At 38.6% G+C, this 19,554-nt stretch overlaps 2 protein-coding genes across 2 annotated transcripts; one reads left to right on the top strand and one right to left on the bottom strand.

The window, feature by feature from the left end:
- Positions 1-7,007: 7,007 nt before the first annotated feature.
- LOC122325144 (proteasome subunit alpha type-6) lies at positions 7,008-11,434 on the top strand. Its single transcript, XM_043220057.1, has 7 exons — positions 7,008-7,190; positions 8,031-8,125; positions 8,423-8,504; positions 8,585-8,740; positions 9,618-9,796; positions 10,979-11,073; positions 11,270-11,434. Exons 1-7 carry the CDS (start codon positions 7,115-7,117, stop codon positions 11,325-11,327), a joined length of 741 nt encoding a protein of 246 aa, XP_043075992.1. The 5' UTR covers positions 7,008-7,114; the 3' UTR covers positions 11,328-11,434.
- Positions 11,435-13,571: 2,137 nt separating this feature from the next.
- LOC122325143 (NF-kappa-B inhibitor alpha-like) lies at positions 13,572-15,647 on the bottom strand. The gene is made up of 6 exons (XM_043220056.1): positions 15,363-15,647; positions 14,648-14,753; positions 14,357-14,564; positions 14,174-14,262; positions 13,825-14,082; positions 13,572-13,709 (listed from the first exon to the last, which is right to left on the bottom strand). Exons 1-6 carry the CDS (start codon positions 15,602-15,604, stop codon positions 13,677-13,679), a joined length of 936 nt encoding a protein of 311 aa, XP_043075991.1. The 5' UTR covers positions 15,605-15,647; the 3' UTR covers positions 13,572-13,676.
- Between the last annotated feature and the right edge of the window lie 3,907 nt (positions 15,648-19,554).

Raw genomic sequence — 19,554 nt, forward strand, 5'->3', positions numbered from 1 at the left:
GTGGTGTTTAATAACACAGACTGGTGTGGTCACTCCAGACACAAATGAGCTCATTCACAGAGGGCTGTTGTAGTTCGGGGAATTCAGAGACATTTTGTCCAGCGCTAAGCATAGCTCAGCCCTTCATACCAACATTTCCTCTTCCTGTCTGACCTCGCGCTTTTTAACAGCCCCAGCACAGCATGCAAGCTTTATGAGAACAGGAAGACTTTGTTTTTGCTTTAATGTTTAAACTTACTCTTCCAAGGTGACATGTGTAATTTATCTGATAAACAAATTGTTTCTCTTGCAGCACCAGAAAAAGTTAAACTCAGTCAATTATGCAGTATAAATACTCTCTATCACAGGATATTAGTAAAACACATCTTGGCCCCAAAGACCAATCTCTAATCTCCCTTTTCTGTCAAAGATACTAGAAAAGGTAGTATCCTCACAACTATATTCATTCTCAGAAAAAAATGGTATCTGCGAGGATTTCCAATCAGGTTTTAGACCATACCATAGTACTGAGACTGAGTTACTAATGACCTGCATCTATCATGGGATCGTGGTTTTATCTCGTTATTAGTGCTATTAGATCTTAGCGCAGCATTCAATACTATCGATCACAATGTTCTCTTGGATAGACTAGAAAACTATGCTGGCATTAGAGGAAGCGCCTTAGCATGGTTTAAATCATATCTATCTGACCGCTATCAGATTGTAGCATTAAATGAGGAGGTATCATATCAATCACAAGTGAAATATGGAGTTCCTCAAGGCTCAGTGCTAGGACCGTTACTTTTCAACCTGTACATGTTACCTCTGGGAGATATTATCAGGAGTCATGGTGTTAGCTTTCACTGCTATGCTGATGATACTCAGCTCTATATTTCAGCGCAGCCTGGTGATACACGATACATAGAGAATCTAACAGAATGCATAGTCGATATAAAAAGCTGGATGATGAGTAACTTCTGAAAAAATGCTAAATTCTGAAAAAACAGAGGTGCTAATAATTGGACCTAAAAACCCCACATATAATAATCTAGAACACAGTCTAACACTTGATGGCTGCTCTGTTAATTCTTCATCATCAGTTAGGAACCTAGGTCTGCTGCTTGACAGCAATCTTTCCTTCGACAACCATGTTTCTAAGTCATTTACAATATCTGACACAGCTGCATTAAAAAAATTGAACTGGAAGTTAGAAGTGCTGGGCGTCCGGTCAGAGGAGAACTGAGTCTGGTTTCTCCCAAGGTTTTTTTTTCTCCATTCTGTATGGATGGGGTTTTGTTTCCTTGCCGCTGTCGCCTCTTGCTTGCTTTGTTGGGGACACTTAACTTTTAGTGATTATCGTCGAATTGATTACAGAGACCGTCTCTGCATTTAATAAGAAATTGTTCACTCTTTATACTTTATACTGTTCAGTGCTTTAATGCAACCTGTGTTGTTAAAGCCCAACACTGTTTATATACTTAAAAATTTGGAGTGGGGCTAACTCTTTGAATGGCCAATGACAGACATTACAGCAAATCTTTTAGTTTTGCTAAATGTGTGGAAATTACATCACGTTGCCTTTAGTTGAAGACAGTTGGATTAAGTTTCTTGTTTGTGGTAGTTTATTAATGGCTATGCGTACATGTACACAGTAGTCTGATTATGGCCAGTATAATAAGAGGAAGAAATTACTGAGACATGAGCAAACTTGCAGATGCTACCTGTTATTTGTATCATTCCTGAGACATGAGGATGTTTTGCTGCAGTTTATACCCCAGCAAACCTAATTCTCGGGTTGGTTAAATCAGCCTTTACTAAATATACTTAGGCTTTTAGGCTAAATATTACTAAATATACTTAGGCTTTTGGGCTTCCTTGCTTTCAAGTTTGTAAGCAGCACATTTAAAACACTTCAAATGTATCCAGCTGCAAATGTCCTTTTTACATAGTTTTACTATGATTAGTCACTCTGAAGCTGTTTTTCATTATCAGAAGTCATTTTTTCCAATGGAGAGCTAAATATTCAACCATCTGACTGCGTGTTGCGTATTTAACTATAAGGCTAATTTGAGTTTTTTAAACAATATTTTTGATCTAAAATGCAAATTTTTAAGCACATTATGTGAAATTACCACTCATGAAAAATTAGGTGTAAAATTATTATGTTTGGAAATAATATGTCAGATATAGTAAAAGGCATGTGAGAAGAAAGAGGCGGCCAGCGTAACGGTGAGGTCCACATATTTAATGGCTGGTGCGCGACAACGCTCTTCTTTGGCGTTACAAATAAAAGTAAAACAAATAATCACAAACATGTATCATCCCGTCGATTCATTGCTGTCACTAAGTCGCTCTCGTCATTGCCACATGGCGCGTGTTAAATGATCAGTCTCTTAAAGGGCATAATAATTAGGGTTTAATAATTGCAAACAGTAAACAAATTTAGAAAGATATCTGGATGCACTAAATGTCTCACAAGCTATGTGTTCATCCAAAGGTACGCATTAAACTTATGTACAAAACTGTAAAAATCATCCCTTCCTGATCAATTTGCTCTAAATATCACAGCGAAAAACAACATTTGCTGCAGTAGAAATGTTTTTGTATACAATAAGTTCTGAGCTTTGGAGAGCTGTCTTTGGGTTGGTATCTGGGAGTTAATATAACGGATAACGCCGAGACATCAACACTGCTGTCCAAAAATATAGACTTACCCCAATCCCTACCCCTAAACCTGACCCTACCCAAAATGCATTCCTAAAATCAGTGGGAAATGATGGCTGATTAACAAGGGTGTAGAAGCATCTCACCTGATCATATTAAATTATATTTGAGAAAAAATTATCTGATTGGTTGATTGGGATGTTATTCTAGGCAAAGTCGCATGTCTATTTTGATGCGCTTTAAGAAATTTATGGTGAAAGCGTTTCCATCAGAGTTAAGGCATATTTTTTCTTACTTAGTTTATGCATATTTTTTCTTAGTGTTTTACGTTTTTGATGCTCTTTTTAGAATGGTTTCACAGGGTTTGGAACAGCATTGGGGTGAGTAATTAATGGCAGATTTTTCTTTTTGCGGCGCACTATCCCTTTAAGAAACTAGCCAGAAGTAGTGGGTCACGTCTATTTCTACTATTTCTATTTCTAAATCAGGCCTACTGCTCTTTTCACGCTCTACATAGCATTCTGCGTACATGCACTTCACCTTAACAGCAGGACTTCCTTAAAACGAGTCATAAGGGCACACGTAGAAAAATAGTCAGTTGTTTCATTCAGAGAATTCACCATTTTTTCAAGGAAACTTTGTTGAAAAGAAGTCTGCTACCATTAAAAAGGAAGGAGAGGAACTCCTTATCTCTAATGTGGTACACGCGTGTAACTGCTGACACCACTTGATCAGTACCACTTAAAAACAGCCCCTAGAGAGGCACAGTTCCTCTTACATATTGTTACACGTAGAACATAAAGAGATGAGAGTCTCGTTTCATGTCTCGGGGAAAATATGCATATCCACATCAAAGATCTGTGGTAAATGCCTTTGCTACATTGTGCACTGCACAGCCAGAAAGCCCCATTCTCATAACTCAAATACCCATTTTCACACATTTTGCAGAGCGTGCTATAAGCGTTGGCTTTTTGCTTTTTGAAGTACGTTTTCAGTCGGCCCTCTGCAAAAACCATCAAAATACCGACTTGCCGTCAGTGCGAAGGTGTAACAGAAGTAGCAGATGTTGACACCAGTAGAAAAGCATTCTCCCGCTGAGGTTTGGTTTGTGTTATATTATACGCCTCGACCATAAAGGCAAATAGATACATGCACGAGGGAATTCCCCTGAGCCTCTGAACAATTACAGATGTGTAAATCCCCACTGCATGTCCTGGGCCAATCTCCTCCGTCTGACAGGAGCACAATGTCCTCTCGCTGCTATGGGAAGCAGATGGCTGCTCATCTGAACATAGCTTTGTACTTTGGATAAATACACTGATCAGTCCGTAGGCCTTTATCGGCGATATTATTGTTTTTTGCCGAAGCGCTCAGCGGGATCGCATGCCTCCTGGGATACGCGTTATCGCGCACCTGGGCCAAACATGACAGGGAAAGTTCAGGGGGTTTTAGAAAAGAGGAACTGTACATATTTAAGGGAACCTAGTTGTAAAAGAGCGAATGTTATTCAACACTCTGTACGCTTCACAGACTCACTAACACCTTGCTGAAATGATTTGGAAACCTTGTTTTGATTTTGATAAACACATGATTTTCTGTTGGTTTTGGCAGGATGAGTGGTAGATATTACAGTGTTATCTTGAAAAGTGTACCGTTTAAATTAAATTGTTACGCTGCAAACAAATCTTTACAATAATCTCAGAGCGCTGTTGACATTGCTTGCTGTTTTTTAATGAATAATGATGTACAGTAAATATTATTTGCAATGATTTGTGTCAAAATTGAATATTTGAAATTGTTGTAATAGTTAAAAGGGAATTTTTTCCATTCCTTTTTTGCATTTGATGCATTGTTGTAGAATTTTATATATATATATATATATATATATATATATATATATATATATATATATATATTTCCTTTTAAAATAGAAGTGACCACATTTATTTTTGACACAATCCATGTAAGGTCAACAAAATGCCAGCGGCATGCAGAGCTTCAATAATGACTTCATGTTGACTGTGTAGAGGGGAATTTTGGGATAATCATGAATCACTCATAGCGGCTTCAATAAGCGTTGCCATGTCACATCCACAACATGTCAGGACACATGTCCACTCAGTAATGACTTTTAGTGAAAAGAACATGTTTAGTCATACTTGACTCACCAAAGCATAACAGCATTTGTCATATTTCATAGGTGCAATCGAGACCATGCAACAGAGCAAAGTCAGTTACAGTGTTTTACTAGGAGGGCAAAAACAAATCCCTGGAAAATCAAAACAGAGGTTCAGATTTCAAGCCTACATTCGACCAATATTTCATATTAAATGTAAAATACAGAAAGGTTTGCATGATCTCAATTCTGCAAAACCTTTGCATTTAAACCAATAAAAATGCTAATTTGCGTGTTTAGAGGACTGGTTCACCCAAAACTAAAACTCTCAATCTATCTCAGCGTTTGCATTTTTATTTTATTTGTATTTTTAATGTGAACAGATTTGTTTCCAACATCTAGCATCTCTACTCGGATGTTAACTGATGAGTTACTTGTGTATTTTTGTGATGTTTTTCTCAGTGGTTTGGACTCTCATTCTGACGGCACCCATTCACTGCAGAGGATCTATTGATAAACAAGTGATGTAATGCTAAATTTCTCCAGATCGGTTTGTGAAGAAAGCGAACTTCGTCTATAGTATCTCGGATGAGTATACATTTTAAGCAAACCCTCTTTTTAGGGGTGAACTACTCCTTTGCACAAACCTCTTGCTGTGACCGAAATAACTTCATTCGCTTCTTTTCATTACAGATTAATTAAATGGGAAGCGGTGACAGGGACTTTTAGCGATTTCAGGGTCGACCAAATGTCATTCATCTTTGACTTTCAAGCTCTATTTGTAGTCATCCTGTTTCATTTATTTTGGACAGTGACCATTATGAGTCTTCTGGTATTTTACGGGCTTCCCAGATTCACACCACCTCAAAACTGGATGTGCGCCGGTACCTGTGGAAAGGCTGTGAGAGAGCAGGAAAGCAGCTCTGACACACTCCCACAGGTTAACTCTCCGAAAGCCGAATTGGGTCACAAGGGGATTTCAGCGTGGTAGGTGTTTAAGAAACGGCCCTGTTTCTCACCAATTTATGCACTTCAAATACGTTTGGTGCATGTCTTTTCTGCTTTCGTCTGCGAGAGAAAAAAAAAATAGCGCTCGATGTGTAAAAAACACTTCTTTTTTTGCACACGCTCGCCTTAAAACATGTCATTTCTTTGCATGAGCTATTCTTCTAAGAATTAAATACCAAAACCTAAAGGAAGTGAGTCGAGATAAGTTTGAGCCGTTTTCGCTGAAAAAGAACAGTCTTGTAGATGAGATAAGAGTACGTTCACAACCGTGTGGTCAGCGCCAAGTCAGGGCGGCCGAACATGCGCCTCAGAGGTTTGGGGTCAAGAACATTTCGCCTATAAATATGCATTTAAGAGATAAAAGCTTGTTTTCATTAACTGTGAGGTAGGATTATCTTTGATTAGATTATTAAAGTCTATAGGTTTCCTGGTAGAAAAGTCTAAAGGTAGAAAACAGGCACAAACTATACATGTAAACTAATCAGTTTTAAATCCTTTTATTAAACGTTACAATCAGAGTTTAAAAGGGGGTTGAGTTTTTAGAGATGATAATTTTTATATAGTGGCAATATTTTACGTTTTTGCAAAGCTTTTAGAGCACTGGAAAAACACTTCAGATTAATTTGCGATGAAACGAATCTGTATTATATTTTAAATTGATATTATATTTTGAAAGCACTTTTGCATTTTAATAACTGCTTGTAATATCTATTTCAAAGACAATTAATTGATTAAATTCTGCTGCCAAATGTAGCTACAAGCATTTGTGGCAAACAAAAAATAAATAAACATATTTAAAAAATGTCCATTTGTAATGATCAAATTTCTATTTAGGGCATTTAAAGTATATTAACTTAAAGTAAAATATATATTTACACCAGTTAAATTACAATCAAATGGGCCTAGGCCTACTTTTGTTAAACAAATTAAATTGTATTATTGCACCAGTAATATTATTAAGACCATGATTTAAAATATATTTTAAAGTAATACTTTTTAATTTGTCTTTTTCACAAAATGCTCTTTTTTTAAAAAAAAAAAAAAGTAAGTGCATTCGTGGAAGTAGCCTATACTCTCTTTAAGTAGGCTACACATATTTATACGGCCTTTGATCTCATCGATATTATATAAGCTGCAAGTACAGTTAAAATAGCATTGTAAAGAGAGAAACATATTATATAAGTGCAAACTGTTTAATTGGGGTAAAATGACCGCAATAGCGCCGAGTCAGACGGTGACCCGGAAAAAAAAAAATCCACTGCTTCCGGGTCATTCGTTCTGCATGTCGCTGTTCTGTGTAGTCTGTAATACTTTTGCGATTTTACGGTTAAGAAATTTCTTGTAAACATGTCCCGGGGTTCGAGCGCGGGGTTTGACCGGCACATCACTATCTTTTCTCCGGAGGGAAGACTTTACCAAGTAGGTGAGTACGGACGACTTTATTGGACTTGAATGGGAGCTAGTAAGTGCACAGTCATGTCGCCTACAGAGCAGCTCACACTCACTCTGCCTCACACCAACAGTTAGCATGAGCTCGTACTATTATTATTCTGTCACATGAAATGCCTTTTACCTGTATGTGTCTGTTTTTTTCTTCTGTTGTTATATATAACGTCCCATTTGGTCTAGTAGCTAGCTCGTTAGCACTAGCAGTGAGTGATGGAGAATAGGTTGATTTGATGTGTAGTGCAGTAATTTTATCACACATGAACTGGTTTAAATCCGAAACTATCTTAGAAATGTGTAGTCACTGATCCACAGTGATGTGCGTTGATGTATATATTGATGAGGCGCCGACATACTGGCTAGTGAGGTTTCTAAACATTCACCATGGCAACCGCAGTTTCCGGCTAAATACCATCATTTATAAACATTGTGCGTTAACAGCTTGCCAGTAACAGCGTATCTTTGAAATACCACGGCAGAATAGGCATGAATAATAGATTAATATTATTAAAAAATTAACAAATCAGTATTTGATTGCATTGTTTTTCTTCGTGGTTGCTGGATTGTTTTAATTGTTAAAGCATAATTGTAGAATATTATGCTTCTTTCAATCAGTCTGAGAAGCAGTTTTATTTAGTTATGTATTATTTTTTACATATTAAAATACACAATTTTATGTTATTTTTTTGTTAGTCTCCAATTTTTATTTATTTTTTTGATATTTTTATTTTCTATTCCCAAAGAAAATTCTCAGAAATACCTTTTGATTGAACCTTTTAACGTTCTAAATAACTTTTAGTAATTTTTTTTTTTACAGAATATGCATTTAAGGCCATAAACCAGGGTGGTTTGACATCCGTTGCCGTTCGGGGGAAAGACTGTGCAGTAGTCGTCACACAGAAGAAAGTCCCAGTAAGTTTTTTGTCGAGTATCCTTTCTCAACCGAAATTAGTTTGTCTGAGGAACATCTCTCAGAATTGCCTGATGTTTCACTGACTTGAGAAATAAATACTATTGTAATTGGCTATATGTTATGTATCCTCCCACAAACAAAGCAACCCGCACAAACATTATTAATACATATGCATAACTGGTTCTAAATCAACATTGTTTGGTGAAAACGTTGCTGGAAAGAAGGACTTTTATTAATGCCGCTGGTCAGTTGAGTTCCAGCGCTGCTGCTGATCGAAGACGGTCTGTGTTTTCCAGGACAAGCTGCTTGACTCTTCCACCGTCACGCACTTATTCAGGATCACAGAGAACATCGGCTGCGTGATGTCAGGAATGACGGGTACGGATCTCGTCCCTGAGATGTCTCGCGATGTCCGCTGGAGCCGATGCGCTCATCCATGTCTTGTGTTTTGTGTTCAGCTGACAGCAGGTCTCAAGTGCAGCGAGCTCGCTACGAGGCCGCCAACTGGAAGTACAAGTATGGTTATGAGATTCCAGTAGACATGCTCTGTAAAAGGATCGCCGACATCTCTCAGGTTTACACACAGAATGCAGAGATGAGGCCGCTTGGCTGCTGTAAGTCATCCCTGAATCCCATCTATATCTTTTTCCTTTTTTAATCCCCTTAATACAAATACCTAAACATCTATAAATCGAGATGCATTTGCTTGAAATGAAACGAGAAGATGTAAAGTTAACGAGTTTATGCTTGAAACGAGAAGCAATATCTTGCGGTGAGATCAATGAGACCTTTGCTTAAGATCGCGTTGTTAGGAGAGAGGAGAACCGGTCCAAAGGTCACTTCAAATAAAATGTTTAACAGAACCCCTTCAGCAGCATGCAGTTCCTTCCCTGCAAGCGTCTCCCAAACAGCCGTCAAATTTTTTGCAAGAAAATGCCCCAAAACACTTCAAAACAAAAGTAGGTGCAAACACTTCCTTGAAGACAAGAACATTGAAATGATGGCCAGGCGTGGTCTAACCCCGATTCGAAATGTCTGGAAAATCCTTTCTAAGAAACCGAACACGGAACTACGAAAGAGTCTACACTTCCTGCTAATTTCTTGCAGATTTTACCCTTCAAAATTGAATTTTAATCTTATTTCATGCTACAGTTGCCTAATTTTGATCACCGTGATCAAAATAAGTTTTTGCTGAAATGCCTTAGATATTTTACTGAGCAACAGTAACAACATTTCAGAAAAAGTCCAATATCTCTAACTTGGTCACAAAATTATTTTATATATATATATATATATATATATATATATATATATATATATATATATATATTATATTTTATTTATTTATTTTTTTATTTAATATATTTTATATATGTGTGTGTGTGTGTGTGTTTTATTTCTTTTATTTATTTATTTAGTTTCAGCATTGCACAGCACGTTTTACACAAACAACCAATATGCAAAGTAGCTTTCATGCGTTGTCTTTTTCAGGCATGATTGTGATTGGTGTAGATGAGGAGCTCGGGCCACAGGTGTATAAGTGTGACCCGGCGGGTTATTACTGTGGCTTCAAGGCCACGGCTGCAGGTGTCAAGCAGACAGAGGCTACAAGCTTTCTGGAGAAAAAAGTGAAAAAGAAACTCGACTGGACCTTTGAGCAGACAGTTGAGGTACAATCAGAATTCATCAAAACCTTTGCTACAGCTTTATCAAAATGAATTCAAGCCTCTAAAAGTGCCACGTCAGCACCCCAGGGTGTTTAGCAGATCTTTATCCAGTCCGCATAGCACCGGTTCTCTGGAATGGAAATATCAGCTTCCTCTTAACTTGCTTTGCTCAATAATGTAGTTAAAGATGTTACAGAAACGAATTGGTGATATATATGCTTGCTTCCTGGTTCATTTCACAATTTCTTAGTAAACAGTGTTGCTGATCTGTGTGTTTTGTAATCTGAAACGATCTACTTAAAGCTCCTTTTAAAAGAAACGTTTGCGCAAAAATGAAAACTCTGTCATTAATTGCTCACCCTTTTATCGTTTCGAATACGTAAGACCTTCGTTTATCTCCTGAACACAAATTAAAATCCGAGGGCTTTCTGACCCTCTCATAAACAGCAAGGATCCTAACACGATCAAGTCAACACATCAACGCCCAGAAAAGGAGGTCATTAAAGCTGCAGCAACTTTTTGGGGTTAAAAATGATCCAAAATCAATATTTGAACGAGCCAATGTTCAACACTATCGCCTTATGTGCAGACATACTCTAAAACGGTGCTATAGGGTGATGGTGAGGAGATGAATTGTTTAATAAAGTTATTATTTTTGTTTTCTTTGCGCATAAGAAGTAATCTCGTAGTTTTGTAAAATTACGGTTGAACCACATGGATTGGTGTAACAACCTCCTTGCTACGTTTCTGCCCCTTGATCGTTTTAGGAGTGTTGCTCTCTATAGAGAGATCTTGGGATTCATCTAAAAGGCCCTAAATTCCCCATTAGAGGTTATGAAAGGTTCATATTTTAGCTTTGGGAGTCCCCAACAACAGGCTGACGTGCACGCAAGGTCAAAAACACTTTCATTTTCTTTGTAACGTGCATTTACTTTTACCTTATTTGTTCAAGGACTCCCAAACAATTAATTTAACGATTCGTTTTTCCAAACTTTGTTTAGATTTGGTTTAAAGCAGCGTGAATGAGCTTTTAAAACCGCACCTAGCGCAAAAAGAATGAATTAGCGTTTTAATTCAGACCGAGGCGGCGAAAACAAATCACGCTTTCCCAGGTCTGCGCGCCAAAATAGCGTTTTGAACTGGATTATCTGTGTGTTCGATTTAATAAAGCCTTTCCATCCGCAGACGGCGGTCACTTGTCTATCAACCGTTCTGTCGATCGATTTCAAACCGTCTGAGTTGGAGGTAGGCGTCATCACAGCGGAGGATCCCAAATTCAGGTGGGTGAAAGAAGCCGTCTACACGGAGAGATCTACAGCAAACCACTTCTAGAAAAGCTGACGGTCCACGGCTTCAGTAGTGATATTCGTCACATGACGCAGACACGGCTCATTTATGTATATAATTAGAGTGCACTGATTATGTTTTACGCGGTTCTGGCCCCTAAAACGACTTGCTCCTTTGCTCCGTTCACAGGATTCTGTCTGAGTCCGAGCTGGACACTCATTTGGTGTCTCTGGCTGAGAGGGACTGAGATCTCCAGGGCGCTGCTCACGGTGTTGAGATACGTAGGATCCTGCGCTGAGCTTTTGTTCTTATGTAAATTCCCCCTGTTCAATTAAATACGTTTTGAGAAAAACATTAAGATTCCTGCTCTCTTTCTTCCTCCTTCCTTTTTTTCTGGTATAGCAGTATGATTGACTGGGGGAGTCCCCATCACGCACATCTTTCATTTTCGCCGCGTCCTGTTTTTTCCCTAGCTCGTTTGACAACTGGGAAATATTTTACAAACCGGTTTCATTTCGTGGAATTCTTCTTGTGAACTTTGCGCATCTTAAGTGTAACAAGAGTCAATCAGGGCTGGCTAGAGATTAAGCGAGGGACGCCGGACACGTGACGTTGAGTTCAGTCGCACTGCTGATCTGACTTTAGTGTTTTTCCTTAACCTTGTGGCTCAGCTGAAAATATGAATTTAAGCGATCGTTTCCGTGCAGCTCTGCGTAAATCTGATCCACAAGTACATGTTTGACGAAAAGCAGAAGAAAATTATTTTAAGGAAAGTGACAGTAAAGACTTTTATAATTTTAACAAAATATTTTACATAAATTGTCTCTTCAGAAAAAAGTTAAACTGTTTCCATAGAAATATTAGGCAGCACAACTATTTTTAACGTTAATGATGCTGATAAGAGTGAAGACTGGAATAAGGATGATGAAAAATCAGCTTTGCATCACAAGAATAAATTACATTTTAAAACGTCTTAAAATACAATTTCACTATATTACTTTTTTATTGTATTTTTGATCAAATAAATGCAGCCTTGTCAAGAAAAAGACTTTTTTTAATATATATATATATATATATATATACACACACACACACACACACACACATATATATATATATATATATACACACACACACACACATATATATATTATGTGTGTGTGTGTGTGTGTGTGTATATATGTATATATATATATATATATATATATATATATATATATATATATATATTAAATATGTATTATTTCTGTATATATCGAGGGGTGAGAACCAGAAAGGAGTAAGTGACATTTCACAAACTTTACAGGAGGGCCGAAACCAAAAGTTACAATACTTTCATATGACTGTGTACTGATTTTAATCGTTTAGAACAAAAGTTTGTACGCTTATGGCTGACATTTTACCAGGTCATCAAGAGCTTTCATATTTCTTTCATGTATATATTTTAATTTTACCCAAAATGTCACTTATGCCCTTCTGGTCCCACCCCTTGATATGTGCAAAGGTGAACATTTCAAGACTACTGTGTATGTACACACACACACACACACACACACACACACACATATATAATGGAGTTGGAATTCACCTTGATGATTACGATGTATGTCACATTGAAAACTTTCCAATCGTTTTTATAGCATGATACTCATTGTCAGGACAACAAAGCTATGGAATTTCCCTAAAATTCATGATCCCTGGCTCATCCGTCTCCAGAAACATGATTAATGCCTTTTTAAAAACAGCGCTATGACTTAGAATTAGGTGGCGATCTGAACAATCCACAAACCGCACTGATCCGTCATGTGTTTATGGATAACCTGCTCATGCATACACATAATGTAATCCTAGCAATGAATATATCATTTTTTATGAACCTCACACCTTTAGTGGTCGGGTGTTCATTTCTCTTTCTTGTGGGAAACTTTACACCGAGCGTGAGTCAGACGTTCATGACTCCACTTCAGCAGACCCAAGGAATTTTATTCTAACTCTAGTGACGCATCTACGTGACTCATGCGTTCCAGAAAGGAAACGATAGTTACTGTACGCACCGAGGGCTTTTTTTTCTTCTTCTTCTGAACCGACACCAAGGGCTGCTATTCCACCTCTACAGGGGTTTACATGTTCTTTCACAAGTTTCACAACTCAGAAAATTTCCAGGCCTTCTGAAATCACTCCATCGCATTCAATACAAGAAAACACCCCAACTCGAATCTGCGCTATTTCTTTTGCTTTTAATGTAAAAATATTCTCACAGTGTCATATATAGACTATAAACATATCAACAAGTGTTTCATTTCGCGTATTTACAAATATTAAAAATATATCTCTCTCTATATATTCACAAAATATACACATTTTCCCAACTCTTTGGATTATTGGTAAAGCTTTTGGTCCAGCTATCTTCGGGGGTTTTCCGTGTTGAACAGCACCACTCACCGTCGCGCTTCCTGGAAGGGGCTCGGTCTTCCACTATAGAAGTCCCATCGAGGATTGACGTCCTGGGATAAGGCGGACCCCGTCCCAGACCTAGAGACAGCACCTACGGCCTTCGCTGCATTGCATCACAGGGAATGTTGTCCCGAGGGCCCGACTATCTCCCACAGAACTGGATATCGTCATAGATCTGTTAAAACAAACGAGAAAGACGTTTAAACACAACCCGAACGGCTACGTAAAAGGAATGGCGCAACGTCAAGACGGGACGCGAAATGTAGGAGAGGTTTCTCAAGGAAACTTACACATTCTTCATCGGACATCCAGTCCTCATCGCTGTCCTCTGACTCGCTCTCCGGCATCGCTCTGAGCTCCTGAGCCGTCCGGGTGTAAAGCTGCCTCTGGATCTCGCTGTTCTGGCGGCCGAAGGTCAGGTGGTACGGCGTGTACCCGCCGTAGGTTAGACTATTGACATCCGCTCCCAAAGTGATGAGCACGTGCACCAGATCCAGGTTCTGCAGGTCCACGGCCAAGTGGAGTGACGTACGGCCGCTACACTGCTCCTAAACGAGACGAATCTTACATTAGTACTCTATTGGAGCGTGTGAGGGACTCGTCTGTGAAGCTGGGGGGTGTTTTAAACTCACGCCTTACCTTTGCGTTTACATCCGCCCCAAGCTGGACCAGACTCTCCACCATTGAGAGGTAGTTGTTAATGGCCGCTATGTGGAGACACATGTGTCCTGTCATCGAAAAAGAAGGATTACATTAAAAAAATGTAGAACAAAAGACGTGTTTTTGAACTGTGCTGCAATTTTACGCGAAACCAAGACTCACCGCTGTAGTTCGGGAAGCTGAGAATGGAGTGTAGATGCTGGGTCTGAATTTGAGTCAGCACCGAGAAGCAAGCCTGCGAGCCTCTTTTGCAGGCGATGTGGAGGGCCGTGTTCCCGCTCTGGTCCACCAGCCGTGGATCGCAGCCGGCCTTGAGCAGTCTGTCCACCATGTGTGGCTGATCCGTGATGACGGCGAGATGCAGGGCAGTCTGCGGGACGGAGGCCGGATGTTAGTCACGTTAGGAAAACCGGGTGAATCGTGCGGATAGCTGTGTTTGGGGAGCTCTATTACCTGTCTCTGGTTGTTCTGTCTGTTCAGGAACGGGTCGTTCTGACACTGTTTGATAATCTGGATGGCATAGTCGTCCGCCTTGTGAATGATGGCAAGGTGAAGATACCTGGAAAATAATGTGGGAGGGTTTTTTTTTTAGAAAATATTTTAAGCACACTCTCAAAGGATGTGGTTTAGCAGACACACACACACACACAGTATACGAGCAGGCAGCGTTTCGCAAGAATGGAGTTTTTAAGGTTATTTCAACCAGTGTGGCTCCACACATCTGATACGTTATGCGCGCTTGGCCGCGCGCCAGGGACTTTCCTGCCTGCGCGCTTTGTTTGACAAGCGCCTCCCACTTTGGGCGCCGCTCCAAAAAGATATTTGTTTACTTCCGCACTTTAGCCATATCTCGCAGATTAAACTATTTACAAAAACTTCTCTTCTCTCTTTTTTTTTCCAGTTTACAATTACAGCTGTAACAGTCAAGGTTGCTCAGTTTACCCAAATCGATTTTTTTAAGCACTGCAACTTGCATAATTTAGCGTAAAAAGAAGGGAACAGTTGCCTAACAACAAATGCATTGCTTCATTTAATGCGTTCGACAGCTATTCCAGACGCCGTGAAGTCGGTTTTGCACACATTATATGATTTCTGCACTTTTTAAGCTATATATATATGAAAATTGCATTGCGGTGTTTTTAACTTTAATGAAAATGCTTCCACTTACGTGTCTCCATCCTCGGTGACTTCTTGCGTCCAAGACTCGCACGTCCCCTTCGGAATCGCAATCCGGTCTCCAAGAAGCAAAGTCTCAATTTCCTCCACAATTTTCATATACTCGTCCTCCTTCAGCGAATCCACGCCGCTGTCGACGCGTTCCTCCTGGTGTTGCACCTTCCTGTTTTTCATATCCGTTTCATCCATATTACAATCCCGAAAGTCGACCGAGCCAGCTCTGTGTACATCCATCGCGACGCTCGCAGTAGCGCGGTCTGAAGTGAAGTGTGCGGAGAGGGCGGCGCGACGCGCTTTTATACGCGCGCCTGCGGTTCCATTCTGCACGGCCGGGGATTTCCATTTCTAACTATCTTCACTCCGAGCTGAAAAGGGGAACTCGTAGCGGGCTTTTATTTAGAGAATTTCCCTCAAGATGACTCCGCGAAGTAAGAATGAAAATCTGTATTTTCCTATTACACATTCAAATCTACCTGCTTGTGCGCAGCGAGCCAAACGCGCAAACAAGGGGAAATAAATGACAAGAGAACTCATGAATGAAAATCATGAGGAAGGGGACTATATATTAATGATGCGGGGAATATATGCAGCCACAAATAGCGCGTGATATCAACCTTGTTTTTTGTTTGTATGTTTATTTCCATGCTGATGTACAGTGACCCTATGAAGTCTTTGCATCAGGCAAAATACAAAACAAATTGCCATTTACTCTTAAGAAAAATAAGCCGTGTGATAATTATATACATTTACATGCACGCTCACACACACACACACACACACACACACACACATGTGTGTGTGTATATATATATATATATATATATATATATATATATATATATATATATATATATATATATATACATACACACATATGTGTTGTGTGTGTGTGTGTGTATATATATATATATATATATATATATATATATATATATATATATATATATATATATATGTGTGTGTGTGTGTGTGTGTGTGTGTGTGTGTGTGTGTAAATGTTTGTTAATGGAAGATGTGGTTAATGTGGTTATTCTGCTATAGGACGCATGTGGGAACTTTCAGGGGAAACTGCACTGAATTGAGACATGCACTAAAAATCACCTTGACACAAATTCTGTAGCTGAGGAGCAACTGTTAAGACTTCCTTTAAGAAAAGGAAAAGTGTCTAGAATTCAGGATTTAGGTCAATGGTTGCATGCAATTACAAAAACCTCGAAAAAGTAGATTTTTTAATTAAAACCGTAAATAAAATGAAAAACGTGGTTCCGATACGTAAAAACGGACGTGCATATAATACGAAGTTTTCGCGTGCGTATGATACTTCGCGTTTTTGCGTATTAGTACCGCGAGTCTTCGCTTTTTTTTTTTTTTTTTTTTTTTTTTTTTGCGCGCACTATTTATATATCTGAAATGATAAGCGTGACTTGAATGTTTAAATACTCCCGAGCCAGTCTTTAATTCTTTGCAATCCAAACGTTTTTTTTTTTTTTTTTTTTTTAATTTTGTTGTTTTTGGGGGTTTTTACAGTGCAAAAAGTGTTTTTGAAACTTTTTCAGAATTAATATATTAATTAGAGGATGGCTGAGTCAGTGTAAGGTAAGTGAAGTGAAACACATCCCACATGGAAGGCCCCCTCGATGTTCCACATGATTCAGGCTCGTGGGTCCACCATATTCCCTGCACTTTTTTTTTTTTTTTTTTTTTTTTTTTTTTTTTTTTCTGGGGCTCCCCCTTTAAATTTTCTAGCGGCTGCCGTCACATTTTACCCTCTTTTTAGTATTTTCCACGACAGCACATGAAACCACTCAAACGCTGAACAAAAAAAAAGGACTGGAATTTTAACCGCTTTTACTTCAGAAACCGCCACGGAAAAGGTACAAATATTTCACGACGGGTTCAACATTTTGAGAATCCTGCAACTTCGCGTTAAAATCACGCTGCAGTGAAACTAATCTACGCCGCTTGCATGACAGAAAGCGCGCATTTGCCTTCATTTCGTTACAGAACAAAGGCTTCGTGTGGTCTGGTTTCGTATCCACCTCTTCGAACAGGGCGAGACAGATGGACGGGCCATAAAATTGAAAAGAAAAAAAAAAATGATCTGGAAACTCCAAGTAAATAAAGCTGAATCGATGCGATGCTGACTACTGTGCCGTTCTTCGCCTAAAAAAAATGTACAATGGAAACCAGTGGAGCTCTGTTTGCATAGGAGGAGCCACAACATGGCAACCGTTTCTATCAACAGTGCTTGTGTCACAATACCGTGACATGTGTCAAGATGGTCACACCTTGTAGTGTTGTGCTTGCTTTGCTAAGCAATTGAAAGGACGCTCGTCATGCCATATATGCAGGGAGATTGTTACAGGTTTGAACTTGAAAAGCACACGCTGTTCCAATAGTAATAGTTGGCTACAGTCCAAATAGTGAACGTAAGGTATGTGTGAAACGATTTCTTGCGTTCATGCACACGCGGAGGATTTAGTCGCGTTCTGAATGGAGGGGGTTTTGGGGGGTCGAGCCGTGGGCCGACGGTTTGGCCCGCTGTTCTTAGTCTGACAACACTTTAAAGATCAGCACGTGGGCTGCGTTGGTCCGGGGTAGACCTGTTCTCAGCCTGGGCAGTGAGTCACGGTCCGGCCTCCACGGCTGAGGCCGAGAAACAACAAGCCAGGATCCCGCGAGCGCTCGAGAGCGCAGACACACATACCAGGAAAACCCTCAAAAGCCGGTCGTTTCAGAGAGCCCACGCATCTCCTCCCAGAGACCAGACGGTTTCAGGAGCCGTGCGTTACGATGTTTCGTTGCTAAACGTAATTAATTGGCGCCACATTTTTGAACCGGTGAGGAATGCGGCGCGATCGGTTACAGAGCCGTTCTGCTGCTTCATGCTGTCAGCCGACGCGGCCTGCTCGGGCTTTTATACGTCGTCTTTTTATTTCTTTTTATTTCTACATAAGGAACAAAGCGGTTTAATATACATGCACAAATGAATAATATTTGATTATATTTTAAAGTAATGTAAAAAGGTTTAAGGTTTTCTTTTTATTTAATTATTTAATTCTTAATTTATTTAAGTGGTACTAGTTGTAGTGGACTTCTTCATTATTAGTAGTAGTAGTATTCAAAAAGTGTGCACGCTATGTAAAGTTGAACTAGAAAAAAAAAAATATATATATATATATATATATATATATATATATATATATATATATATATATATATATATATATATATATATGATGAAGGAGGCTTTGGTTGTTTGTAAAAAAAAAAATAAGTAAAAACTATTATTATTCAAATGCATAAAATGCTGAAAAATGTACATTTATTCATTTATTTTTAATTTGTAAATCAACTACACGGGAAGGGGAGGTTTTGTTTATCTGTAAATAATAATAATAATTCTTATTTTATTAATAATATTCACAATGAGTAAAATGATTTAACTGGAACTAATATACAGAAATGTTCCTATTTTTGTTAATTTTGTATATTAACTATGGGGAGGGGGAGGCTTTGTAATAATAATAGTAATTATTGCTATTATAGTTGTTGTTGTTAACAGTGAATAAAAAGTTGAATTGGAAAATGTAGGCCCTTTTTAAATAAAATTTTATTTCATTCATTTTTGTTAGTCAACTATAGGGAAGGGAGAATATTAATAATAATAATTACTAGTATTATCATTATTATTCACAGTTTTACTTTTTTCAAGTATTACTATTATTATTATTATAATATTTTATTTGTATTATTTATTAGTATTATTATTATTATGCACACTGAGTGAAAATATAGCATCATGTATTTCTTTGTAGAATTTTTTAACTTTAAAATGTCATGTTTAATTTTAGGTTTTCAGTTTTTGTTTGCCTTTATGCATATTTTATCACAACACACCGCCACATCACACTTACGCATCAACCTTTTAAGTGATATTTTAAGTGTTATATTGTTCATATATTGTCATATTTTCAAAACGGACAGTAGTTTCCTGTAAATACGGTGTGATGATGCAAAAGCATCTGTGACACGGATCCGATCTGCATGCTGTTTTTTGACTATTCTCTGTACGTGACACAACAAAACCCAGGCCTTTTCCACACTTTGACGCCTGTCACACATCTTCAAATGAGTCAGCGAGCGCAGGCCTTATGATTTGTGTACGATACAATGTAAAGGTC

Source organism: Puntigrus tetrazona, chromosome 20, assembly GCF_018831695.1.
Source record: "Puntigrus tetrazona isolate hp1 chromosome 20, ASM1883169v1, whole genome shotgun sequence".
Taxonomy (NCBI): Eukaryota; Metazoa; Chordata; class Actinopteri; order Cypriniformes; family Cyprinidae; genus Puntigrus; species Puntigrus tetrazona.